General features: G+C 38.5%; 1 protein-coding gene across 1 annotated transcript; it reads right to left on the reverse strand.

Annotated features, from left to right (window-relative positions):
- Positions 1–1,257: 1,257 nt before the first annotated feature.
- LOC114046346 (potassium-transporting ATPase subunit beta-like) lies at positions 1,258–27,756 on the reverse strand. The gene is made up of 7 exons (XM_027866650.1): positions 27,645–27,756; positions 21,105–21,233; positions 11,357–11,470; positions 10,216–10,415; positions 7,177–7,236; positions 4,197–4,298; positions 1,258–1,419 (listed from the first exon to the last, which is right to left on the reverse strand). The coding sequence occupies exons 1-7, from the start codon at positions 27,754–27,756 to the stop codon at positions 1,258–1,260; spliced, it is 879 nt and encodes a 292-aa protein (XP_027722451.1).
- Between the last annotated feature and the right edge of the window lie 132 nt (positions 27,757–27,888).

A 27,888-nucleotide genomic window follows, 5' to 3' on the forward strand; every position in this document is an offset into this window, starting at 1 on the left:
TGATATTTCCATGTTTTATTGTATTTTTATTTATTTTGTTAGATATTTTCCAATTACATTTTAATCTGGTTCAGGCTGCACTTGAGTGTTGATGGCCACACTTTTAATACCTCTGCTCCGCAGGATTGGATTCTTATCCCGATTCTACTCGTAAAATGAGGAGGTTGGCTCAGTGACGTCCAAGTATTCTTTCAACTCAAAAACTATGATTCTATGAAACAGGTCATCGATAGCGCTTAAACACTGCATTTCTTACTGAGCTTTAAGTATCGGCTTGGCAACAGATGGTATAACCCTCATACAAGAGATGCTCATCACCAGACGGTTTGCATGATAAATATTTTCACTCCCAGCAGCTCACAGAGACAGCCTATAAGGGTGAGGAGAGTTACAACTAGGAATAGAGGACAGAGAACCAACATCAGTGTCATGATGGATCCTGCAGGTGTTTGGTTTTGCAAATTTGCTGTCATGGATTAAGTGCTCAGGGTCTGGGAACCATTCTTTACTAAAAGCCATATTATTCTTTAAGTTAATGTGTCTGTGTACAAAGGTGTAGATAATGAATTTTTAGTGGTTAATATTTATATTTTGTAATTCTCCTCCAAAATCATTTATCATGGAAACTTAAACAAGTACATCAAATTGAAAATTGAATATTCACATCATTTCCTTTTTTTAACCCAGAAAATAATCCAAATGAAACTTGTAGATGTCCAGTTAAAGAAAACTATGTTCTTGTTACTATAAGAATAACTTGGACATATCTCTTAATATTTCTTACCATTACTAAAAGCAAGAGTACAGAACGTCTGTTATCGTAAGCCATTATTTTATGACACATGATTAATAGCTTTTACATTAATCGGATAATCATTAACAACAGAAAAACACATGGAATTATACTAAGGAATGTGACTACTGAGATAAAGATGTCAGTCATAATGTCCTTCACTAAATGGTTTCCCAGTAAGGGTTGCTGTAATAGACGAGCAAGTCTTTACTGTAGCCACAAAGCTTTGCTAATGGAGCCATGGAAGTATGGATGTCATAGGAAATACCCGATGGTTTTCACCCAGTTGCCTCTCTGAAATTATCAAGTTGACTTCAGCATTGGTATTGAGAGAGAAAAAAAAATTGAAGTTGATTTCATATGGGATTTTGCAAATCAGTAGAAAACAAGCAACAGTTCATAATTTTCTAAATGTTGAACAGCTTTCTTGAAAGTCTTCACCTGGAGTACAAACAGTGCTTGTTTCACTTCTGGATTTTAAGTTTGAACTCCACTTTGCCTTCATATGGATCATGAGGATTGTCAAAACTTACATTCTCTGCAATGATTTTACACACTATGATAACTTCTTTGTTCTTGGGAATGTTGAGGAATTTGGCCGCTACTAGTGGGTTGCTGTAGTGGGGCTGGAAGGGAAGCATAAGATGGAAATTACTTTTAGGTTTCCTGAAATTGTTTTTGGTTTTGTTTATTTAAGCAACAAATTTAAGGAAAGTGAATGTGAAACATGATTTTAGTGGAGTTGGTATTGGAAGCAATCACTGTCTGGGAAATCATGTCATGTTCCCCTACAAAACTGAGTGCTGGAGAGAGAAGGCTGTGCTTCAGACATCTAACCCTTCTCAGGGTTATTTTAGCAGCATTTACTATTTACTATGTACTGTGGAGAAGTGCATGCGGGAACCAATTAGATATAGTCTATTTGAGATAAGTATACTTAAAGCAAGAGTAAGAAAGTGGGCAACTGGGGTTTCTAAAACTTCATTATCCCCTTTTGATTAAAAGAAAAAGAATAGATCATATCTTTCCATAACCAAGGAAAGGAATGATTTAGGATGTCATGGGATGATTGGTAGGGAAGCATTGGGTTCCCTTATAGGCAAAGATTAACATCAAATAATGCCTTTCATTTTTCTACATGTATTTTTTTTTACCTGACATCAGAGTGCACATCAGCAGTTAATAGTTCACTTCCTCAAATATTTATTAACCACCAATTATTTACCAAACACTGTGTCTAAGTACTGGGAAGAGATATCATAAGTTAAAAAGATTCCTGTGGTGAGGAGGTTCTAATCTATTCTGGATAGAATGACATATATAATAAGAAATAGTACATTATATAAGTATACCAGAGATCCCTGCCCTTGAGGAGCTTACAATTTAGTATGGAGGAAATGATATATGAAAAAAGGGTGGGAAATGGGAAAGGTTACCATACCTTGGGATATTTTATAGAGGATGTGGCATTTGAATTGGACTATAAAGAGTAAGTGGGAATTTGAGAGATAAAGAGAAGGGAAGAACATTTTAAATATGGAGGACAATTAGAAGTGGCCAGAGGCATCTGCACTGTGGGGTATTGAGGTATTAGTTTTGTCACAGAGTAATCCAGCTTGGCTAGAGCATAAAATGGTGAGGAATATGAAACAATGCTAGAAAGATAAAAAAATACTAGATTGGGGACAGAAAGAAGTTTAAATTTGATTCATTAAGGAATAGGGAGCTGCTAAATTTGTCCAAAAAATCCCATAAGATTTGTGACTAAGGAAAGTCTACCATTGTTCTGAAGTCAGGGTTAGAGACGGTGAAGGCAAGATGAAAACCTAGTGAGGTGGCTATGGCAACAGTCTGGATGTGTGACGAGGAGGGCCTTACTGGGAGAGTGGTACTGGTAATAGAAAGGACAGAGTAGATGTCAGGGATATTTCAGAAGTAGAATTAATAGGGTATGGTTACCAAATGTGAGGATGAGAATATAACCAAATAACACCAAATTTTCAGACCTGGGAAACTGGTAAGTAAGTAGTAGCCATTTCCCAAGAAGTACATTTGGGGAGGCAAAGCTCAGTTGTGGACATATTGGGTGTGCTGCAGTGGAGGGATGGAACATCTAAGCAAATATCTCATAAGCCCCTGGAGACTCAGGTCACAGGTGTTGATCGGGGCTTAAGGATATAGATTTGGAGACTGTATGCATAGATTTTTAAGGCCAAAAAATTGAGATTTCAAAGGGAGAGTACTGCAAGCATGTAGGGACTCAAGCATAAAACTCAAGGAAATCCATCTTAAGATGGCAAGGAGTCAGTGGACAAGATACTGGTTAGAGAGAGTAGAACCAAGAGTGTGTTATATGGATCTGAAGCCATAAGAGGAGAGTATGAAGAAGGAAGTGGTGTTATGATAAGTTCATTAGAGCCCAGAGAGCAATTTCAATGAATAATAGTAGGTGCAAAAGCCAGATTTGACAAGGAAATGTTTTTGTAATGAAGCCATCCAGGGTAGGCAACTTTTTCAGTAGTTGATAGGAAAGGGGATAGGGTAGATGAGAGTTGAAAATGCACCTTGCCCCCTTCTTTTCAGAGGTGGGAGTATTGGTTGTAGACCAGAATATTGTGTGTATTGTCAGACTATTGATATGTTAAATAAATTTTGCTGAATCACCTATTTTTTCTTTTTCTTTTTCTTTTTTTTGTTTGCTAGGGATGGCCTGTTGAGTGAGAGAAAGGGAGAAGATATAGTCAGAAATGAAGGTGATGTAAATACAAGATTGAAATTTTTTAAGAAGTCAGGGGAAGGCATTTTTAGCATCACATTGACCCAAACATATTTGCAGACAAATGGGGAGGACCCAGAGATTGAAGATATACAAGAGGGAGGAAATTAATGCTTGAAACAAAGTGCAGAAGAAGATAGGAAAGGGTGGGATCAAGGGCCCAGTTAAGGAATTAGTGTTAGTTTAGATATAGTGATGCCTCTTCCTCTGTGGCTGGAGAGGAGGAGAGAGTTGATACTGCTGTGAAGTTTTAAGGAGTGAAGGGTTGTTAGAGAAGCCTCGATCTTTTCAGTGAAGTAAGAGACTAAGTCATAACTATGGAGGCACAATTGAAGACTTGATAAAAGAAAAGTTTTGTAGCATTCATTGGAAAATGTCAAGAATAAGACATCGAGTTGCTATATGTCATCAATGTAATACCTTCCTTAATGAACACAGATCCTTAACAAACCTATGTAGCCTTAGTGGCCTGAAGCCAGAGACTTGCCGATGGCCTCACAGCTAGTAAATGCTAGGTGTGATTCTGATTGAAGCCTTTCTTACTCCAGGGCCAAGGCTCTATCAGCTGTGTCAGCTAAGAATCCGATGATGTCAGGGTAATAGAAAAGAATAAATTGAAAAATATACCTGTGCTTTTTTCCCGTAATAAGGGAAGTAGTGTAGACTAAAAGTACCATTGGATGGGTAGTAGTCCACTTCTAGAGGTTTGAAGTCTTTGTGGTCCTTTTCCTAAGAGTAAGAAATAAAGTTTTAATCCAATTACTTTGGATAGTGGCAAGTTGCTTATTTATCAGGTTTAGCTTATCAGATAAGTGATACTAGAAATATTGAGCCATTCCTGTAAACTATTTAATCTTTATAATCAACTTGTCCTGTGGAATTTAACTGTAATAGTGCTGAGTGTATGTACATTCCTGAATAAATTGATTGAAGAGAACTTATATTTTATCATCCTGAGGTACAGACAAGCCAAAATGTGTTCATAAGCACAGAAATTTCATGTTTTTCCACATTTAGGAGTAAGAACTAAATATGTTTTGTTGCTACATGAGAGATCAAGGTGCAACAAAATTTCCTTTTCACACCTTTTTCAGAATTCATCAGTAACTACCTGATTTATTTTTGTTTTTGCTTTTGTTAACAGGACCAACAAATTGTCCAGTATTGGATCTTCAATTTGGAGGGAAAAAAAAGATAAAAGATATTTATATGAAATATGTACTGAAATTTAGAAGCTCTGTAACTGGGCATTTTTTCGATTACTTTGTTTTCAAGTAATATACAAATTGGATAGGTATATTTAAACTGTTAACATAAAAACCCAATTTTTAGTTTAACAAGGAATATTCCAAGTTTTTTAAAAAGCTGGCAGATAAAGCTCTAATGGAAGTAAATATGAATATATTATTGACCCTCTTAATATGATGTTCTGTATACTTACTGATGTTAAGTTGCTAATGTGTGGTAATTATTGATGATGTGAATTCAACTAAACTTCATTTTCATAATCATTCAACAAAAGTTAAGCACTATCTGGCAAGAATTATACCAAGCTTAGTATCGTAACATTAATGTTATGTTAATGATAATGTTATAATTATATGATACTACACAATTATGTTGTTACATAATAACAATATTATATATTAATATTAACAGCATATTAATTCAGCAGAAGTGGAATAATACCTACTCTCAAGGGGCTTACATTCTAAACTACAGAGACAACATGAACATATAAGTATATACAAAATGAATTATGATATCGTTTTAGGAGGAAGTAAAACTACCTTGGTTCTTCATCAGAATTATCACCAAGCATTTTGCGTATTTCTCTCTGAGTGATGCTGTACTGGATACATTTGCTAAGCGAGGTAACAATAGCCAGTTTCTGCCCTCATCATTCATAGATTTTTTTTTTCTTTTATTGACCTACCTTGAAACTATATATTGTTAGGCTTTTTAAAATTGCTGTATTAAGCAAAAGGATAGTCACAGGAAATGTGAAGTTGTTATCACGAATTTCATTCTCTTAACAGCATAAAACTGTTAAGAAAACTAATTTATAGTAGTTCCTTTTTTTTTTAAATTGCTTTTTGTCTGAAAAACATGACTTAGATTGTAGAATCTCAACATTGGAAGACGCCTCAGAAGTCTTCTTGTCCAAACCTAACCTATATATCTCCTAGCAATTGGTCATACAACCTTTGCTTGAAGACCTTTAGTGATGTGGTACACAGCAGGTATCTAATAAATGCTTATTGAATTGAAATATAGAATACCTTACTTCTTGAGGCACCTTGTCCCTCCTTTTATGGGTAATGAAACAGGCCCAGAAAGGGTAAATCACTTACTCAAGGTCAAACAGGGTAGTAAGTGACAGCCTTACAATTTGAATCCAGGACCTCTAAGTCTTAATTCAGTGATCTTGCTACTACACTGTATTGCCTCTTAGTTTTAAATAGCTTTAATTATTCAGAAGTTTCTCCCTCACATCTCTTTAGAACACTCACTTGCTGCTCTCATCGTTCTGCAGTCTAGAGCCAATCAAAACAACGCTCATCCCTCTTGCACAAGACATCCTAATAAATAGTTGACAATAGCTATCTACATCCTGTCTACCCCCCCAAGCCTTGCCTTCTCTAGGTAAAGCATCCTTTATTAAGGTTGTTGTTTTATTAATCAACAAAAATCTGCTTTTTCTCCCACTTCCCCAGTCCCCAATTGAGAAAACAAAACCCCTGTTACCAACATATATAGTCAAGCAAAACAAGGTTCTGTAATTGGTTGTATCTTAATACACACACACACACGCGCCTCAATTTACACCCTTACGTCCTTCACCTCTCCATCAGGAGTTGGGTAGCATGTTTCATCATGAGTCCTCTGGAATCATGGTTGGTAATTACGCTGATCAGAGTTCCTAAGTCTTTCAAAAAAGTTTTTTGTCTTTATGATATTGTTTTCATTGTATAAATTGTTCTCCTGTTCTGCTAACTTCATTTTGTATCATTATATAGATCTTCCCAGATTTTCTCCAGAACTGTTGCTTTCATCATTTCATACAGCACAATAGTATTCTCTGACATTCATACATCATAACTTGTTCAGCTATCCCCCAATTGATACGCACCTCATCAGTTTCCAATCCTTTGCCCACACAAAAAGGGAAGCTTTAAATATTTTTGTACATTTTTAGAATTTGTTTTGCTTAGGACTAATCCCTCCCCATGTAAAGCGTCCTTAGTTATTTTAACCCATCCTCATGGCAGAGGTTCCAGTCCTCTCACTACCCTTGCCGTCCTCCAATTTGCCAACATCTTTCCTAAAATATGGTGTCCAGATGTGAACATACATTTATCCTCATGTGGTCTGTCTAGGGCTGTCAACTGTCTTGTTTTCAACACTGTTTTGATTAATGTAACCATTGGTCTCATTATTTTCATATTATTCCTCTAGTTATACTGTTCACTCATCGAGCTTGCATTTTATATTCAGTATATCATCAATCAGAAAGAATGTATTAAATATCTACTGTTTGCCAGGTATTGTGCTAGATACTGATTATTGTAGAATAGTTCTGGAATAGGAAAAAGGTCAGACTTACCAGAAATGTGCAGTCCACCCTCGGAGCAGTATTGTTGTTGCTAGGGAGAAAATTGACTATCTGGGGAAGAAAAAGACATTTCTGTTAAACACACTGAAAATAAGCTACTTATTTTTTTCTTAATTTATTATTTTTATTTCTTCATGTAAGTTTTTTTAAAAAGTTAATCTTCTTCACTATCCCTTTCCTCATTGAGCATCAAATTGTAAAAAACAGACAAAAAAGATTTTTAAAATCCCTGAGTGGATAGCTGAATAACACAGCAAAACAAATTCTCACATTAGCCATGTCCAAAAGCATTTATCTCTTGCATTTTAAGTTCATTTCCTTTCTGTTTAGAGGTGAGTAGTGTGTTTCATTTTCATCATTATGGACATGTGTTTCATATTTGCATCGATCACAGTTCTAAAGTCTTTCAAAGCTGTTTTTATCTATAGTGTTATCATTTGTAGATTCTTCTACTTCTGCTGTGTTTACTTTGTGCAGCTAGGTGGCACAGTGTATAGAGTGCTGGGTGTGGAGTCAAGAAAACCCATCTTCCTGGGCAAGTCACTTAACCCTGTTTGCCTCAGTTTCCTCATCTGTAAAATGAGCTGGAGAAGGAAATGGCAAACCACTTCAGTATGTTTACCAAGAAAACCCCAAATGGGGTCGTGACGAGTTGGACACGACTGAAACGACTGAACAACAGCCCATAAAGGTCTTTCCAGTTTGCTTTGAAATTGTCCATTTCATCATTTCTTATGGCACAATAACACTCCATTACATTCACTGTACTATGATTGTTTAGCCTTTCACCAATAGGAAGATACCCTCCTTACCCCCCTTAATTTCCAATTTTTGACTGCCGTCAGAAGAGATGCTATAAGTATTTTTGTACATATAGATCCTTCTTTTCTTTCTTTGATTTCTTCAAGGTAGAGGCCTGGTGGCGGTATAGCTGGGTCACAAGGTATACATGGTAAGGTTTTTTTACTGTGCATCCAGAAAATGAATGTGGCCATTTCTGCATTTGTATGAAAGAAATGCCTGTTTTAAAAGTCATTTTACTTATAAGGGGGAAAAACCCCTGTAAATTGGCTCCCTGAAGAGACTTTAAATACATAATATTTACATATTTGGGTGTTTTGTGTTGGAATTGTTGAGTTTCACCAACTTATTTACCTATGGTTTGTGAAGGGTAATCTTGTTTTGTTTTTAAATTCTGAACTTCACAAAGACCATAGCAATGATTAATCTAATTAACTCCACTTCTGTTGAATGATTTGTTTCCAGATAACGAATTAAGGAATAATTCCCAAACCGACCTTCAATGGTTAATGGACTATGTACTTAGCCAGGTATTGCTGGTCCTTAAAAACTATGAACATAAATCCCAACTCTCCCTTCCCTGCACACACTTCCAGAGCAGTAGCTCTGGCCAAAGCAGCCAACTCACCATCTCTTGACGACATAGATTTTCCTACACCTTTGCTTTTCCTCATTCCCCAAATTCTCCTCATTCCACCTCTCAATCCAAAATTCCACATATCAGAACTCTAATAATCCTTCAGGGCCCAGCTCAAATTCTTAGCTTTCATGAAGCCTTTCTTGATCACCCCAGGAGGAAATAACCCATCTCTTCTTTGGCCTGTATTGCCCATCCCACTTATACACATTTAATCTTCCCATCAGGAGGCCTTGTGTGTGTGTAGCAGGGAGGACTCTGGACTGGAAGTCATGAGCTTGGACAAGCCTCTTAGCTTGCAAGTTTTATCATATCCTGACATAATCAAAGAATATCAAATGTTAGTGCTGGAAGGGCCTTTAGATTATTGAGACCAATTTTCTCTTGATGGACCTGGGTGTTGTTTTTTTGCTTTTTTCTTTGTAAAAATGAGTTGGATTTGGTAATTTTCCAAGGTCTTTTCCAGCTCCAAAAATCTCAGCTTTTTTGATTCTGCAGACCTTTGCATCATTATTCATATGCATTATATTCCCAATTAGATCTTAAATTTCTGAAAGGAAAGAGAAATGTTGAACTTGGAATCAGGTGACTGGGTTCAAATCTTAGCTCTTAACACGTGTAAAATACTTAATTTCATGTAGCCTCAGTTTTCTCAGCTTTAAATGGGAGTACATAATTTATGCACCACTTTCTACCCCTCTGGATTGTTAGGAGGAAAGTGACTTAAAAACCCTAAAGCACAATTTAAATGTGCTCTCCAGCCTCAATTTCTTTATAAACTTGAGAGGGTCTGAACCAAAGATCTCTAAAATCCCTTCAACCCATAACATTTGATTGTCTATAATTGTTGTTTTTCAGTCATTTTCAGTCATGTCCAAATCGTGACCCCTTTTGGGATTTTCTTGGCAAAGATACTGGAATGGTTTGCCATTTCCTTCTTCCCTTCATTTTATAGTTGGGGAAACTGAAGCAAACAGGGTTAAGTGACTTGCCCATAATCACATAGCTATGTCTGAGGGCAGATTTGAACTCAGGAAGATGAGTCTTCCTGACTCCAGGCCCAGTGCTTTACCCACTGCTGCCTGTTATTATGTCTTATAAAACTTATTTGTCTCCCCCACAATATCCCATAAATTTGATGAGTGTATAATAGTAACGTCACATATTTATGTATGTGTTATATCTATATAAACACAAGTGAGGTAAGGACATATATACCTTTTAAACTTTCTGTGATAGTATTTTGTGGAATGATTTTATAAGGGTGTGAACATATTTTTTCTTTATGAAATCATGATTCTGAGAAGTTTTCTATTTGTAGTATCCAACACTGTTGACCACAGAGCCATGCACAAAGTATGGGCACAGGATTCCCATTGGTTGATTTTGTTTTCACTCATAGCAAAGGGATGAAAAAGCAATGTGGGAGGCAGGATCTTCCTGAACTGAATATGCTTTAACTTGAGGAGAGGTTAAGTACAAGGATTCCCATCATTCCATGAACTACCTCTGTCTAAAGGAAGAAATTATATTTGGAGTTGAGTCTTAATACTCATGATTAGCACCAGCCTTTTGGAAACCTTGATACTTACCCTATTCATTTTAATGATGAAACATGGTTTTCCTTCCTCAAATCCAAAGTTATGATCTGTCAGGCCTGAGCAGTTCTGAAGCATATCTGCTGTGAACTTGCAGGAAAACTTGGTGTGGTTTGGAGCATGAAATTCCTTCTGAATGAAGTACTGCCCAGATGAGCAGTTTATATTTTCCTCTTGTGCCTCTGGAGAGTAAGCTGTAGTGGGATGACAGTTTGGCAAACAATGAATTTCACCAGCCTTGCACTGGTAGAATGAACTGCCTTGCTTATTTGTGTGTCACCATCCTCTCAAATTACTACTCTTGTTTAGAAGTTCTTGTCTTAGCTCACTCACTGAGGCGGAAGGATTTTCAATCAGAATGACATTAAATTTCACACGATGTTAAATTGCCCTTGGGAACCTCACAACAGAAATTTCCTTTAAAAAAAAAGTTTTGTTTGATGAAGAGTTCCACATACCTGTGAGGTCACAGGTCCAGACCCAAAAGGCAAGGAAAGATCAAATCCCTTTAAAGACAAGTCAAGTCATAATGGAATATGACTTGTATCTCACTAAATCTATTCTTCTCAGCTGCCCGAAGAGCTTCCAATTCTGTTGTTCCGTTTAGCCTCAGGTCCTGAGAGGTTGGGTGAGCCCCCCATTCATGAGTAGAGGGATTTGCCCAAAGTCACAAGGTAAGTCATTGAAAGATCTGGGACATCAATACAGGCCTATGTGTAGACACAGACATAGACAGCTGTGTCTACACGTGCAAAGCAAATGAAGCATTATCTGCATAATCCAGGCCAAAAAATCCCCCCAATTATTGCCTGACATATCCTGGTTATTAGGATGATTTCAGGGAGAAAAATTAAATGCCTCAATGTTTTACATGGATATGTGAAGTCAGGATCTAGAGAGATAAGGTGGTAGGGAGGATAAAGTACCAGACTTGGACCCCAGAGACTTGGGTTTGAATTCCTCCTCAGGTAATTATGGGCTTTGTGTTAGTGAGCAAATCATTTATCTTCTCAACCTCTGTTTTCCTCATCTATAAAGTGGGGTTAATAATGCATGTGATGTAAATTTGGCTTCTTCATTATTTTCCCTCTTGGAAAGTCAAAGTCAAACAAAAAAAAAAAGTTTTTTACTTTACCTGACAAAAACGTATGAAGTGTCTGTGTAAGATCTTTCCAGGAAGTATTATCAGAAACATTGTAGAAGATTTGTAGACCTCTTTCACCATAAACATCTGGCCTTAATGTCACCCCTGAGGGGGAAAAGAAAATGCTCAACATTTCTTCTTTGTACGTTTACACCAGTATAACAGGGAGAGATAGGGAGCTGTGGCATACTTATCCTCCTGATGAGGAGACATCACATGGGTTGCTTTGTCTCAAAGTTAGGCAATGACCATCCCCGGAAGCTGGGATAAAAACCTTAGCACCTCCAGGCTTCCTCTCTTTAAATGTTTCAGCAGATTTAATTAGATTTAAAGACAGTTTGTTTGAATGTGGCTGCAACCAAATTGAAATGCATTGTTTAATTCTTAAAAGCACAATGTAAATGTGAGATGTTATGTATCATGTGACTCAGTGTCATCCCTTGGGAGCTAGGTGGCACAGGGTGCTACATTTGGAGTCAGAAAGCCCTGAGTTCAAGTACAAATTTTGATTCAGATACTTACCAGCTGTGTGACCCTGGGTGAGTCACATCTCTGTGCCTCAGTTTCCTCATCTGTAAAATGGGAGTTAAATTGTACCCACTTCTCAGGGTTCTTGTGAGGAACAAATAAGACAATATGTGAAGTGTTTTACATTATCTTAAAGCAGCATATAAATGCTAGCGGTTATTAGCATCAAGGTCATCATTTAATATCACAGTGACCCGTAGGTGTATGACGTAATTAGAGATTATGAAGATGGGCTGGTTGGAACATTATGATAGATAAATACAACTTTAAATATATGTACAGCTGTTCCGGGCCAGAGGTATGCTCATCCTTTACAAAGCAACTGTGAGAGAGGCCTTTACATATGGTAAAATCTTCACAACTGTTTATTGAATCAAGTTGGCCACACCTCATTTTTCTTTCCTGCTGCCTCTGGAGTGAAAATTTCTCCAAACCCTGGTCCCCACTTCTTATCTTAATCTACCACAGATTAGTAATGGGATTTGCAAGAGTAGGAGAGGTGGCATTTAGGGAGGAGGGAATTCCTCATAATTCACTAATCAGTCACTCCTAAGTGATACCAGTTTTTGTTGTTCAGACATTTCAGTCATGTCTAACTCTTGGTGACCCCATTTGGGGATTTCTTGGCAAAGATGCTGGAGTGTTTTGCCATTTCCTTCTCCAGCTCATTTTACAGATGAGGAAATTGAGGCCAATAGGGTTAAGTGACTTGCCCAGGGTCACACAGCTGGCAAGTATATGAGGCCAGATGAGTTGTCCTCACTCCAGGCCAAGCACTCCATCTACTGGGCTGCCCCCTAAGTGACAGACATAGTAGACTTAAATCCAGGCAGATCTGACTTAGAATCCTACTTGTGACCCTGGGATAGTTATTTACTCATTATTATTCCTAATAAATGCAAGAAGCATTTCTTTTTTTTTTTGTGCTTTCTAATTTTATTTTATTAATTTTTTTTGATTTATCAATAATCACTTCCATATGCTTTTGAGTTTAAAACTTTTCTCCCCCTTCTTCCCCACCACCCTCCCCAAGACGGCACACAATCTGATACAGGCTATATGTTTACATTCATATTAAACATATTTTCACATTAGTGATATTGTAAGTAAAAATTAAAATCAATAGGAGGAACCATCAGAAAGAGGAAACAAAACTCAACAAAAGAGAAAAAAAATAACAATTTGGCTTCCATGGTTCTTTCTTTGGGTGTGGATAGCATTTTCCATCACAAGACCTCTGGAGATGTCTTAGATCCTTGTATTGCCAGGAAGGGTTAAGTTTATCAATATTAGTCATCACACAATGTGGCTGTTATTGTGTACAACGTTCTCTTGGTTCTGCTCACTTCACTCAGCATCAGACCATACAAGTCTTTCCATGTTTTTCTGAAGTCAGCCTGTTCATCATTTCTTGTAGTGCGATAGTATTCCATCACATTCATATACCACAACTTGCTCAGCCATTCCCCAATTGAGGGGCATCCTCTCAATTTCCAATTCTTTGCCACCACAAAAAGAGCTGCTATGAATATTTTTGTACATGTAGGTCCTTCTCCCATTTGTGTGACCTCTTTGGGATATAGCCCTAGAAGTGCTATTGCTAGGTCAAAGGGTATGCACATTTTTATAGCCTTTTGGGCATAGTTCCAAATTGCTCGCCAAAATAGTTGGATCATTTCACAACTCCACCAACAATGCATTAGTGTTCCAGTTTTCCCACATCTCCAACATTTATCATTTTCTTGTTTTGTCATGTTGGCCATTCTTATAGGTGTGATGTAGTACCTCAGAGTTGTTTTGATTTGCATTTCTCTAATCAATAGTGATTTAGAGCATTTTTTCATGACTATAGATGGCTTTAATTTCTTCATCTGAGAACTGTCTGTTCATATCCTTTGACCACTTATCAATTGGGGAATGGCTTGTATTCTTATAAATTTGACTTAATTCTCTATATATTTTAGAAATGAGGCCTTATCAGAGAGATTGGTTGTAAAAATTCTTTCCCAATTTTCTACCTTCCTTCTAATCTTAGTTGCATTGGCTTTGTTTGTGCAAAAACTTTTCAATTTAATGTAATCAAAATGATCCATTTTGCATTTCATAATGTTCTCTATCTCCTGTTTGGTCATGAATTCTTCTGTTCTCCATAGATCTGACAGGTAAACTATTCCTTGCTCTCTCAGTTTGCTTATAGTATCAGCCTTTATATCTAAATCATGAACCCATTTTGACTTTATTTTGGTATATGGTGTGAGATTTTGGTCTATGCCTAGTTTCTGCCATACTCTTTTCCAGTTTTCCCAGCAGTTTTTTTTTCAAAGAGTGGGTTCTTATCCCAGAAGCTGGGGTCTTTGGGATTATCAAATAATATATTACTATAGTCATTGACTACTGTGTCTTGCATACTTAACCTATTCCATTGATCCACCACTCTATTTCTTAGCCAGTACCAAGCAGTTTTGATGATTGCTGCTTTATAATACAATTTAAGATCTGGAATGGCTAGGCCACCTCAAGAAGCATTTCTTAAGCATCTACTATGTGCCAAGTACTGTGATAGGTATAGGTGAATACAATTGCAAAAACAAAACAGTCCTGGCTGTCAGTAATAAAAATGACAAATATTTATATGGCGCTTTAATGTTTGCAAAATGTTTTGTGTATAGTATCTTATAATCCTGTGGGGTAGGTGCAATCATTATCTCTGTTTTACAGATAATGTCTGTGCCTCAGTTTCCTCATCTGCAAAATGGAGGCAGTTCTAAATCTGTCATCCTATTAATTGCCCTGAGTCACATAGTAAGTGTCTGAGGCAACAATTAAACCAAGTCTAACTGGCTTTACACCCAACACTATTTGCCATACCATGCTGCTTGCTTGCATCCCTTGCTAGCTTATATTATGTTGAAGCAAAGCAAAATGGACACAGATAAATATTAGGTGGCACCGTTGATAGAGCGCCAGGCCTGGAGTCAGGAAGAGTTCAAATCTGCCTCAGATACATATTAGCTGTATGACCCTGGGCAAGTCACTTAACCTGGCTCGCCTCAGTTCTCTCATCTGTAAAATGAACTGGAGAATGAAATGGCAAATCATTCTGGCGTCTTTGCCAAGAAAACCCCACGTGGGGTCATAAAGAGCCAGACATGACTGAAATGACTGAACAACAACAACAACAAAATACAAAACAGAGACAACATAAATACAAAGTAATTTAAAATGGTGAGAGGAAGTACCAAGCTCTAGGAAAATCAGAAATGACCCCTTTTAGGAGGTCACACTTCCAGTGCTCCCATTGGCTGTATCCTAGCTGACATCTGGTCCCTAGCCCCTTGCCCCAAGATCCTTCTCAATTCCTCTACACCCCCTAGAATCCTACTGCAGATTTTAATTATTGTCTGTGACCCTCTAAAGTTTGAGCTGCTGATAAAAACCTCTCGATGCTAGACGTTTTAACAAGAAACACCCATGGGGGTTTCAGTTCTATGTGAACATCTTATTGCTCACAACAATTAGGACCAAGTTTTTCTTGCCCTGTATCAGTCAACAAATGCTTGGTATGCTTTGACCTCCCAGATTCCTCCCTTCCCTTTGGCAATAAACCTAGGTAATGGAAGGAATATTGGCCTGGTTCCTGAGACACGGGTTTTCCCAGTTTTGTTTTTACATTGGATAATAACAATAACAACATTAGTAACTAGCATTTACGATTTAAGTGCTTTAAGATTTGCAAAGTGCCTTCTGTACATAACTTTATCTTTATTGTTCCTAACAACAGCTCTGGGAAGTAGGTATTATTGTTATCCTGATTTTCCAGGTGAAGAAATTGAAGAACAGAGTTAATTAAGTAACTTGCCCAGGGTCACAGCTAAGAATTGTCTGAGGCAGGATTTGAACTTAGATCTGCCTAGGTCCACTATACTACCCAGAAGCCCAATGGATAAATTTCTGTTTTGTTTTTTTTTAGTTTCCTCCTTTGTAAAAAAAAGTGATGGTATGTAGCCCTCTCCCACCATAAAAGGGATTGTGAAAATAAATTAAATGATAGATTTTTAAGGTGTTTTAAGTTGAGATGAAACAGGCCATTTTGATGACATGAAGTCAGAGAAATGCAAATGAAAAATAATTGAGGTTTCACCTTATAGTCATCAAAATTGGCCAAGATGGGACTAGTTAATGTTGGAGGAACTATGTTGATATGTTGTTGATAGAGCCATGGGTCAGTCCAAACATTCTGAGAAACAATTTTGTGTGTGTGTGTGTGTGTAGTGGGAGGGGAGAGAAGTGACTTAATACGTTGATCTTTTTTCAGTAGCCTTTTCTATTAATGTGTCCCCACTGTCCAGTCTCTTCTTTCTCCAATTCATCTGTCACATCACAGCCAAAACAAATCTTCTAAAGCCCAAACCCGGCAATACCTTTCCATTGCCTCTGTAATAAAATAGAAATTCCTTAGTCCCACATCTAAAGCCCTTCACAGTGTGGTTCCAGGCTGCCTTTCCAGATTTACCTCCCTTTACTTACCTTCACTTAGAACATGTTCTAATGAAACAGATTGACTTGTCCTTCCTGGGTTCAGTATCCGTCTCTCACCTCTCTGGACTCCTCTGCCCTCCTGGTGCCTGAAATAAACTCCTGCCTCACCTCTGCCTTTTAGAATCTCATTTCTTTCAAGACTCAACTGATGTGTGGCCTCCTAATGGTCATCCTTTCATTATTCTCTTAATTTTTATTATTCTTTTCCTCAAATAATCATGTGCATATTGAAATGTTGTATTCACCCCCACCCACATCCTAGTATAATTTAAAGTCTTTGATAATAACAGGAACTTTCACCCCCTTATTATCCCTAGCTCATAACACAGGACATTACACATAGTAGGTACTTAATAAATACTTGTAGCTATTAAGGTGGAGAGGAATTTCATTCTGCTTGTGGAAGGAATTCCCCTCACACCAACATGGTCACAGATTGTGTGATCAAAGGACCACAGGTCTAGAGCTGAAAGAGATCTTCAGAGGCTCTCTAATTCAACCCCCTCATTTTACAGGGAGGGAGATGAAGCAATTTACCCAAGGGCACACAAGTTGTAAGCATCAGAGGTCAGATTCTTGAAACATTAGACTGTGAAAGGGCTAATTGGTGATAAAAAAGTAGAACAAAATTTGCAAATGATTTTTCCATTGAATCAAGTTCCAGTACCCATGTGACCTTAACCTAGTTACCTCCCTTCTCTGGGCCCATCTCCTCATCTGGAAAATGAAATCATTGAAACAAGTCATGTCCAAGAACACTTTCATCTCTACATCCTATGACCCTGTGAGAACCAAGCAAAAGGCTGTGAAAAAATTGAGGAGGGAGGGGTAGGTCACTTTGGATTGGTGGGATGAGAAGGCTGTTTTGTGCATAGTCTAGATGTGTCAGTTTTGTTAATTAGGTGGCTACTCACTTGCTTTTCAAGTGAGGTTTCCTGCTGTTTAACAGCTATTTGATAACTGCCATATTCATAGCTAACATGGGGTGGATTTAGAGTTGAAAGAGACTTTGGAGTCAGGAAAGACAGCCTTAGAGAACGTCTTGTACATCCCCCTCCTTTTATAAATGAGGAGACTGAGGTCCAGAGTTGTATGAGGTGTTGTGCTATTTGTGGGAGATGAAGATGAAAGTGAGCACAATGCCTGCCATGAGTTTATAAAAAAAAAAGTGGGGTTTGGGAGGAGGGGTGTAGAATGAGAAGATGTAACAGCTACATAAGCGTGATACAAAATAGAAGGTCACAGGCGCAAAGGAGGAGCAGCAAGTAGACATGGAAAGAATATTGGATGTTGAGTTGGAGGACCTGGGTTCAAATACCGTCTCTGCTGCTTACTATTGGTTTGGCCTAGTTCTCCAACTGAGTCTCAGTTTCCTTATCTGTAAAATAAAAGCATTGGGCTAGGTAATCTCTTAGGGCACTTCTAGCAGCAGAGCTGATGAGAGCCAAGCAGAGTGTGAGGACACATCTGAGGAGAGCTCAGAGGATGCTATACCTACGACTGCAAAAGACCCCAAAAACTGTCTAGTCCAATTTTCCCTAATTTTACAGATAAAGAACTAAGACCCAGAGAGATTGGCTTGTCCGATGTCACACCATTAATGAGTAGCAGAGCCAAGAGCTGAACCTCTGACTTCAAATCCAATGCCCTTTCCACTAACTGGAGGGGTCACCTTCAGGGGTGAGGGTGTGTGTGTGGAGTGGGGTCGTGTTCAGGGAGGGTTTTTTATGCATAGTTCAGTTATCTCTATGATAAGTCTACAGATTTAATAATAATAGCATTTACATAGTGCTTTAAAGTTTGCAAAGAGCTTTACAAATATTAACTCATTTTATCTTCATGAGATAAAAGGAGGTAGGTGCTATTATTATTCTCATTTTTCAGATAACAAAACTGAGGCAAAGAAGCTAAATGACTTGCCAAAGGTCATAGCTAATAAGGGTTTGAAGCTGGATTTGAACTCGTGTCTTTCCAATTACAGGTCCAGCACTCTATCTATTGCACCACTTAGCTGCACAAATAAGATACAGTACACTATAATATAATATGATAGAATATACGATATGATATAATAGGGTGTGATATAATATAGTGAAATGTATATATAATATACAATATAATGCTACTTTTATGAGGTCAAAAATAGTTCTGTGGCATAACAGAAATAGTGTTGTACTATTTAAGTCAGGAGCCCTGAGTCCTAGCCCCACTCTGCTTTTAACTAGCTGTAACCAGTTGCCATTTCTGGAAAGGACTACCTCTGGTGCTTACTGTGCGACTTTGAGCAAGTCACTTAACCTCCCAGGTCTCAGTTTCCTCACCTGTAAAATGATGGCAAAGTCTCTTTCAACTTTGAAGTCTCTTTCAACTCTCTAAGTACAGTCGTCTGTCATTTAATTGTGCTGGACCTTAGTTTTCTCATCAGAAAAATGAGAAAATTGGTTCAAGTGGTCTCCAAAATCTGTTCCAACTCTAACAATTCTAGGATTCTCTGTCTCTGTTAACTCTGAATTTGTGGTACCAAGTGAAGCAGCTCCATGCTGGGGCGGAGGCAGCGCCAAAGGTGAGCAACTCATAAAATGTGCCTAACTACTGCCTCTCTACTGTAGTGCAACTGGATCCTGGGATGTCCTGGATCCAGGATAAGTCATTGTGAATCCCGGGTTGGTTGACTGTGCTATTAAAATAGGATGGGATTCCAGTGTCCAAAATTAGAGCTTCTATACAAAATTATTGTTTTTTAAAAAAGCATATTTTCTAGAAAATTATAATGACCAAACTTATCCCCAAGGAAGTAGTGGGGGACTATGAATGTGAAATATTGTGTACGATGTCACATACGTTGGTCTACTTTGGTAAACTGTTGTATTCTCATTTTTATTTTTTTGTTAAAAGGTTTACTTTCTGGAAGCAGAAGGTAGAAGAACTTATTGGAAAATGTAGATGGTGTAAAAACAAATACGTCAATAAAATTTATTTTTAAGAAGATCATATTTGAACCTGCCTTGGCAGCCACATTCATATTTGTGCAGATTAAAATATATGGTACTTTGAAAGAACATTTTTTAAAAAGAGTATAAGTACAACTAAAGACAAGAAAGGAGTGAAGGAGAATGGAGTATCCTAGGGAGCTTCCCTTACCACTGTGTCCAATATTTTATTGATGATTTGATGAAGGCATAAATATTATAATATGCAGGTGCTACAATGCTGATAATTTACGCAACAAATGAAAGAATCAGGATCCAAAAAAATTTTAATGAAAAATGAGTTAAATCTAACCTCATTAAATGGATTGATTGAAGAAGAAAAAAAGTACAAGTAAATCAAGAACCAAATTATGATGTGAGGTTATCCTGCTTATCATGTATATTTTTTATCATATTTGTGATTTTGTTGGCCTAAGGAACTCCCAGTGAAGAAGCTCCTTCCAATGCAAATCAGCAGCTGCTTTGCAGCCTATAATCACAGAGAATTCCTGGGCTGAGAAGTCAAATGATTGGCCCAGGACCATATAGTCCCTATATCAAAGGTAGGACTTGACCTAGGTGTCACAGAGTGCTGGGCTTGGGACCTGAGTTCAAATCCAGCCCCAGGCACTTACTATCTATGTCATCATCAGCAAGTCACTTCATCTCTGTCTGCCTCAGTTTCTTCATCTGAAAAATGGAGATAATAATAGTACCTACCTCCCAGGGTTATGAAGATAAAATGAGATGTTTGTAAAGAGCTATATATAAATGCTAGCTATTATTATTCCTGACTCTGAGGCTGGCTCTAACTGGCATCCAAATAGAAATAAATAAATTAATAATCTATACCTTTTTTTCTTTTTTTTTTGGACTGGACCTGTTTGTTGATATAAAAAACTCTTTGGCACTGTAGTTCAGCATCTGTTTTGTATCTTATACTCAAGAGATCTGCCTGGAGCACTGTGAGTTTAAGTCAAGTACCCACGGTCACTCAGTCAGTATATGTCAGAGGAGGGGCTTGAACCCAGGTCCAAGGCCAGCTCTCCATGATGCCAAGCTACCTGTCACACACACACAAACACACACACACACACACATATTCAAATTCATACATTAAAATTCCGTGTCCACATGCTTATGTGGGGCACTTTTTAATGGAAGTCATACAGAGATAAGATTTAATTCCCAGAAGTCCTCAGCAATAAACAAGGTTAATAGCTGTTATTGCCAGTTGATCTCCTCTTTTCTAACTTCCTTTTGTATTTATACTCTCTGTCTTATTCTCTTGTTGCTTTTCTGGCATTATTGTTTTCTACCCAGCTAGCTCATAAGCTCTTGGAAGATATGAGGCATACAGACTTTCTGTTTCCCTTGCTATGCCCAATCTGCTTTTTTTTTTTTCTTTCATCCAACCCTGTTTGAAATGTAAGCAAGAAGAGATGAGAGACTAGGAACTGCAGGAGTTGAACTAGTGGTGCTGGGCACATAGGTGGTATATTATAAATATGTGATTGACAAATTAATTGATATTCTGGACCTAACTGGATCTGATTGTTTTTTTCTAAGGAGGAAAACTCTAGAGCTAAACCCTGCTTTCACCATCAGCTTTGCCATAGGGGCAAACATCTGAGGAATTCAGACATCAGTGTAAATCGTATATTTTTGATATTGAGTTGAACAAGTCAAAGCATCATATTTACCTGGTGACTTTAATTGATCTTGGTAGTCTGGTGTGTATGGATCTATTGTCCACATTAAAGTGTAGATGGCAAGAGCAAACAACCCACTCATCACCACATAGAAAGCCACATAGTAGAGACTAATCCACACTGTGAAAAGAAAAAAAATAAGGTTAAAAGTAGCCAGACCTATTAATTTGGTCTCTGTTGCTTTGCTAGGCAAGCTATGGAATTAGCCAGGTAAATGTGCTAAAATCAGCACAGTTAAAAAATGTTTTAGGCTTTATAATGATCTTTCTCCATAACAACCCTAGGAGTGGTTAATTCAATAACTCCATTTTACAGGTGAGGAGATGAAGGCTAAACTGACAGACATTTAGCTAGTAGAGACAGGATATGAATCCAACTCTCTTTCCACAACAATGCATTTCCTGCCTACTCTTAAGGAGTGTCCTTGAATTTCTTGTACGTTAACTCAGTGACAACTCAAGGGGAGCATAATTTAAAGGAAGGTCAAGGTAACATCTACAAATCTGACAACGGGATTTTGCTCCCGGGCAGACTAGTTAGGTATCTACTCAGCAGCCTTTGGGGTAATCTGAAATTTTTGTACTTTTCCAGGGGAGAGGACAAGAATGGTAGGTGCATACCACTCTGGAAACTTTGGCATCCTGGAAATTTGCCCAACCTACTTTATGGATTTCATCCAACCCTGCTTAAAGTGTGAACAAGAAGGTCTGATGAGCACCCTGAAACTTCAAAAGAGGAAATAATATGTGAGGATTTGGTTTTCCTGTTTTTTAAAATATTCAGATGAGTAAGTTTGGGAGTGTTTGTTTTGTTTGTGTTTTTCATTTGGTTTGTGACTTAATCCTGTTTATTTCATTACTTGGGATGGTTGTCCCCATATCTTAAAATTTTCAAACAAATAAAAAAAATTGTGTTAAAGCAGATATTCCTTTTATTTTTCCAAATAATTAAAGCTTTGTGTGGTAGAACATGACTTTCTGTTTGTTATGATTTTCTAGATAAGGTAATAAAAGGACTCCAAGCTTTTCTTTCCTTCATAAATTGCCATGTGACTGGGCGTGGGCACCAGTCAGTGACTCAGTCTCTCCAATGGCCCAGAGCAGCATTAAAGGCCAGAAGCCAAATGAATAAAAGTGTGGGAGGAGGCAAAAGGAGTAGGACAAATGAGCAGCAAAACAAAACACCTTGTATTTAAAGCCTGTGTTTTATTCTAGTTCTACTCCCCTAACTGGCTGGTCAACTCCAGTTATGTTTAGACCTCAATTTTCTCATCTGTGATGTGAGGATCAAAATAGTGACCTGTCTCAGATTATACCATTTGTCACAGAAATGTTGACCAATGATCATAACAACACCACCATTCAGTTTGATGCAACAAACACTTATTAAAAACCTAGCCAGGCCCTATGCTGGTTAGCCACACAGAGACAAAAACAAAACTGTCCCTGCATTCTAGGAATTTATATCTAAAATATTGTAATTACTTTGTCCTTCAGATTTCTGTGGAAAGGTAGACTTTTCATATCTTCCTCAAGTAAGAATGTAATCTTCTTGAGGGCAATGGGTCATTTTTGTCTTTCTATGCTAATGTCTTGCACATAGTAGGCAATTTAATAAATGCTTGTTGATTGATTGATTTCACTCTGACCTTTGGCCTTGTGACCCAAACCCTATGTTGACTTTTTGAGCCCAGGAATGTTACTTTCAATTTATTTGTCAGACTGTTACAATTTTTTATGAAACAGATGTTGACCTATCTCCAGGGACATCTCTCTCAGTTCATTTACAACACGGGACTAGGAAAAGGAGAGAATTCTGATTAAGTGAGAGTTAATATCAATTCATAATTATGATGGATAAAGGTTAAATGATTCCTCAGATCATAAGGTCATAGATTTAGATCTGGAAAGGATGTTACAGAAAGAACATTTATTGTATAGATGACGAACTGAGGCCCAGAAAAATTAAGTCACTTGCCCAAGGTCATATAGGAAGTATGTGGCAAATTTGAACCATGTTCCTTTGCTTCCAAATCTAACTGTCTTTCCATTGTATTCTGATAGCTAGTGGTAACAAAACTAGCTTGGGTCTCCTGACTTCCAGGGCACAGGATTTTGCACCAGGGTGCTTTCTTTTGCTATGTAATGAGGTCTACGTGGTATGCTAGGCGTAACAATAACATTGTAGAGAGAAACAACTTTGAAAGACAAACCATGATTTCAGAGCACCAATGATAAAGCAATGCTCCTGGACAGGTGATGGACTGACAGGGCAGAATAAGGTATACATTTTCAGTCAAAACCAATGTAGGAATTTGTTTTGCTTGACTATCCACATTTGTTATAATGGTTTTCTTTTTTCTCCCTCCCCCACCCCAGTTGGAAGGGGTGAAGAAAAAGGGATTATGGAAAAGGTAGCAGAAAGGAGGGGCAGCTAGGTGATGCAGAAGATAGAACTCCATGTCTAGAGTCAGGAAGAACTGAGTTCAAATGTGGCCTCAGACACTTACTAGTTGTATGACCCTGGACAAGTCACTTAACCCTGTTTGTCTCAGTCCCTCATCTGTAAAACAAGCTGGCAAACAAGTGGCAAACGACTTCAGTATCTTTGCCAAGAAAACTCCATATGGGGTCAGGAAGAGTCATATATAACTGAAATGACTAAACATCAAAAAGCAGAAAAGAAGGGAGAGAAGAGAAAGAAGAAAAAAGAGAGAGAAAAATGACTAACATTTTTTTAAAAATGCACAGAAGAGACAGGAAGGAAAGCCAGACAGTCACAGACAAGCAGAACAGTTTTGGAAGTTACATGCTGTCTATAACCTATATCTGATTGCTTGCTGTCTTGGGGAGGGGGGAAGGGGTGGAAAGAGGGAAGGGGAAGGAGGGGGAAAAATTTGGAACTCAAAATTTTACAAAAATGAATGTTGAAAACTATCTTTATATATAATTGGAAAAAGATAAAATACTATTAAGAAAAAAGGTATATGCTGAATTTATTATGTATTTAAAAAGAAAAGCAAACTCTACATAAGCGATTCATAGCTTCGCATATACTCCTCCTTTACGATACATGTAGAAATGGCCATTTTATTGGATATTTGTTAAGTTTAGAAAAAAAATTTGAGATTCTCTAAAAATAATTATTTAAAGGGGAGAGGGAGAAATGTGATCAACAGGTGGGTCCCCAAACAGCTTATGGACTAGACTTGTGATGTCATTAGTATAACTAACATCTGAACAAGGAAACTCCCTTCACCAATGGAGGAGATGCAATTTATAGTTTTAATTTCCTGGAGCACTGAGAAATTAAGTAACTTTCTCAGTAACACTGCTAGTGTATGTCAGAGATGGCATTGGAACCCAGGTCTTCCTGGTTCTAGGATCTTCTGGCTATCCATTATGCCAAGCTATAGTAATTGTCTCTCTAAATTACACCAGGAGATAAGACCCTATTCTCTTCAAACTAGAGGATCTGTATCTTGTATCCAAAGAAACAGTTGTTTTCAGTTGTTTTTCAGTCATATCTGACTATCCCTGACCCCATTTGGGGTTTTTTTGACAAAGATACTGGAGTGGTTTGGCATTTCTTTCTCTAGCTCATTTTGCAGATGGGGAAACTGAGGTAAAGCATGTTAAATGATGTGCCCAGGGTCACCTAGGTAGTAAACATCTGAGGTCAGATTTGAGCTCAGGTTTTTCCTGACTCCAAACACTCTACCTAACCGCCCAAATAAACATAAGGAAATGCTTTAATCAAAAGTTTACTTGTCTGGGGATAGAAAAGTCTTTCCCCCTTCATGTAATAATGTTTTCTTTTTCACTCAAACAATGGAAAGAATGCTAGGTTTGAAGACGAGGAAATTCTAGCTCTAAGTACAATCTGTGCCACCTTAAACAAGTCACTTCACTTTTCTAGGCCTCAGTTGCCTTATCTGTAAAATGAGGGGGTTGAACTAAGTGTCCTTCTAGGCCCCCTTCTGAGTTCTGTGCCAGGTCCTGAGTTAGGCAATGGGGACACAAACAAAATTTAAATTGAGTTTTGCTTGGCTACAGATTTGCGAGTCTATCCTCAGTCTATTTCAGCCTAAGAACGTTTCCACCAGATCCATTCAGGCTGGGCCTGCATGCAGAGCAGTCGGACAGTCCCAGACCAGCAGCTGGATATGTTTAGGTTGCCAGGACATTTCAGTGGGAGTGCCTGACACCTTGAGGCCTCCATGGGTAGATGGAGGGCGGCTGATCAGTTTACCCCCCATCTTCAGGAGCCGACTGGTGGTGGCTCTGCCTCTGAGGGTGGAGACACAGCTTGGTCTTTCTGTGTAGCCAAGCAGCTGTCTCCAGGGGCTGACCTCAGATCACATCACCCGGGGAACTAATCTGCAAGTGGCTGCCAGCTCGTTTAGATGAGCTCAACCCTTCTTTAAATAACAACTCGGGTCAAGAGATAATTCTCTTTTCTCCTCTCTCCTTTCCTCCCCCCTCCATCCTCATGAGAGGATGTGGGGTGAAAGGAGGCTAATGGCTCATTGTGCAAAGGTCACCTTATGTCAGTAAGCTGAGGGAAAATGAAATGATTTTTAAATAAAGGGAGAAACAAATCCCAGATGTTTGTGGCAGAAATGTCTCTGCCTGATTCCACCTTCTAACTGGGATGTGAAGAGATTCTGAGGGGTTTTGTTTAGCATGGTGCCATTTGTATAGGAGGAAGTAAAAGCCTGCCAAATTGTTGAATTGAAATTAGGAACCTCATGCTTAAATTGTAATTATTATGTGGTCCAAATTCTGTTGCTTAAAGGCAGTAGGGGAGCAGGGGTGGAGAGCCTGGGGCCTCAAGGCCACATGTGGCCCTCTAGGTCCTCAGGTGCGGGCCTTTGACTAAATCCAAACCTCACTCAACAAATCTTCTTAATAAAAGGATTTGTTCTGTAAAACTTGGACTCAGTCAAAAGGCCACACCTGAGGACCTAGAAGGCCACATGTGGCCTCAAGGCCGCAGATTCTCAACCCCTGGAATGGATTGGAAGCTAGAAATAGTGCATTTTGGCTATGTGACCCTGGGCAAATCACTTAACTTCTCACTGGCCTGGCACCCCTGCAAAACTCTACGTTGCAGGGGCAGCTAGGTGGTACAGTGGATAGAGAACCGATCCTAGAGTCAGGAGGACCTGAGTTCAAATCCGGCCTCAGACACATAACACTTACTAGCTGTGTGACCCTGGGCAAGTCACTTAACCCTAATTGCCTTAAAAAAAAAAGGCAAAACTCTTAAGTTGCAGAGAAGCTGTTGGCTCATCCAGGAATTTACTGATACCAGTGGAATCGCTGGTCCAATTTGTATGTCTCCAAATCTTGCCATAAGGCCTTCGAGTTAGACTTGTAGTATGAAGACACATGGAGAGGTCGCATAAATGTATAACAGGACAGATATTGTTAGACCTACCTCTCACTCCGTTCCAATTTTTACCCTGTCCAAGGGCAATCCCAAGGATTTGTAAAAAAAGCTTCTAGGGAATGAGGGAGAGGGAAGAATAAAGACCGATACTGAGCTTTGTATTAAGGAGGAACAGTGGGTTTGGGAGATGATGAGTTCAGTTTTCAATGTGTTTCAATGTGTTGAGAGAGCTGGTAGTATTATGCAATAGGCAATTAGAAATGTGATGAGAGAGAGAGAGAGAGGGAGAGGTCAGGACTATTGACACAGATTTGGGATCCTTCTACAGAGGCATAATAGAATAGTTGAAATTATAAAAGTGGATGATGTCACAATGTAGGAAGAGACAAAAAGAGGACTGAGGATCCCATTGGTGGACATGGAGGAAGAAGGGAACTTTGTGAGAGGCAGAAGGATCAGCTGTGGGGGAATTAAGTCAAGAAAATAAGTAAAATGTCATAGAAGTCAATGAAGATGAGCATGTTCACAAGAGAGGGGGTAGTTAATAATATTACTGGTAGAGTTTCCTCATTCGATAGTTCCTGATACCAGTGGAATCATAGTAGAATAATAATCCCAAAAGGCTGTTAAAAGATCAAGGAGGATGGGAACTCAGAACTAGCTGGTGGATTTGTCCCTTTGGAGGTCATTTGAGAGCACAGTTTCAGCATAGTAGTGGGGGTGGTGGGGTAGAAGCCACATCCTAAGGAGCCCAGCAGTGAAAGGAGATGGGGGACCCGACTGTGTTCACAGGCAAAAAGAAAGGAGCCAACCGAGAGGGCAGATGCAGCATTATTCAAGAGAGAGACTAATTATTTTCTACCTTATCTCCTTCCGTATTGTTAAGGTATCATGGTGCAGTGGTAAGAGCACTAGACTGGGAGTCAGAGGGTCTGAGTTTGAATCATGGCTTCTACCACTTTCTGTGGGACTGTGAACAAGCTATTCAACCTCTCTGGGCCTCTGTTTCCTCACCTGTAAAAGGAAGCTTGCGCAGCTTTTGTTAGACTATTCCTTTCTCTTCCTCACCCATGCACAGAATGCCTCCATGAACCCCTCTGGTCTTTATGGAGAAAACCTGCTGCCAATTGCACATACCCCACTTAGACAAGGTCCTTCCCAACATCTGCCCTGTGTCTGGATTCCAGCAATAGTGACGAAATTCTTCCATCCGTTGACTGCAGGTCTTTTTTTCTTGTAAAGCTGCCATTTTCCCCAACCTGAGGAGTTCCCCACTCTGTGATAATTAATGCTCCAAGAGTCAGGAAAGAAAAGCCCTTTCTTTGATTTATATAGTCTCCTTTTCTGGAGGTCAAAGGAATTGTGGGTAATTTTATTCCAA

This window comes from Vombatus ursinus, unplaced genomic scaffold (genome assembly GCF_900497805.2).
Source record: "Vombatus ursinus unplaced genomic scaffold, bare-nosed wombat genome assembly UNPS02014781.1, whole genome shotgun sequence".
NCBI lineage: Eukaryota > Metazoa > Chordata > Mammalia > Diprotodontia > Vombatidae > Vombatus > Vombatus ursinus.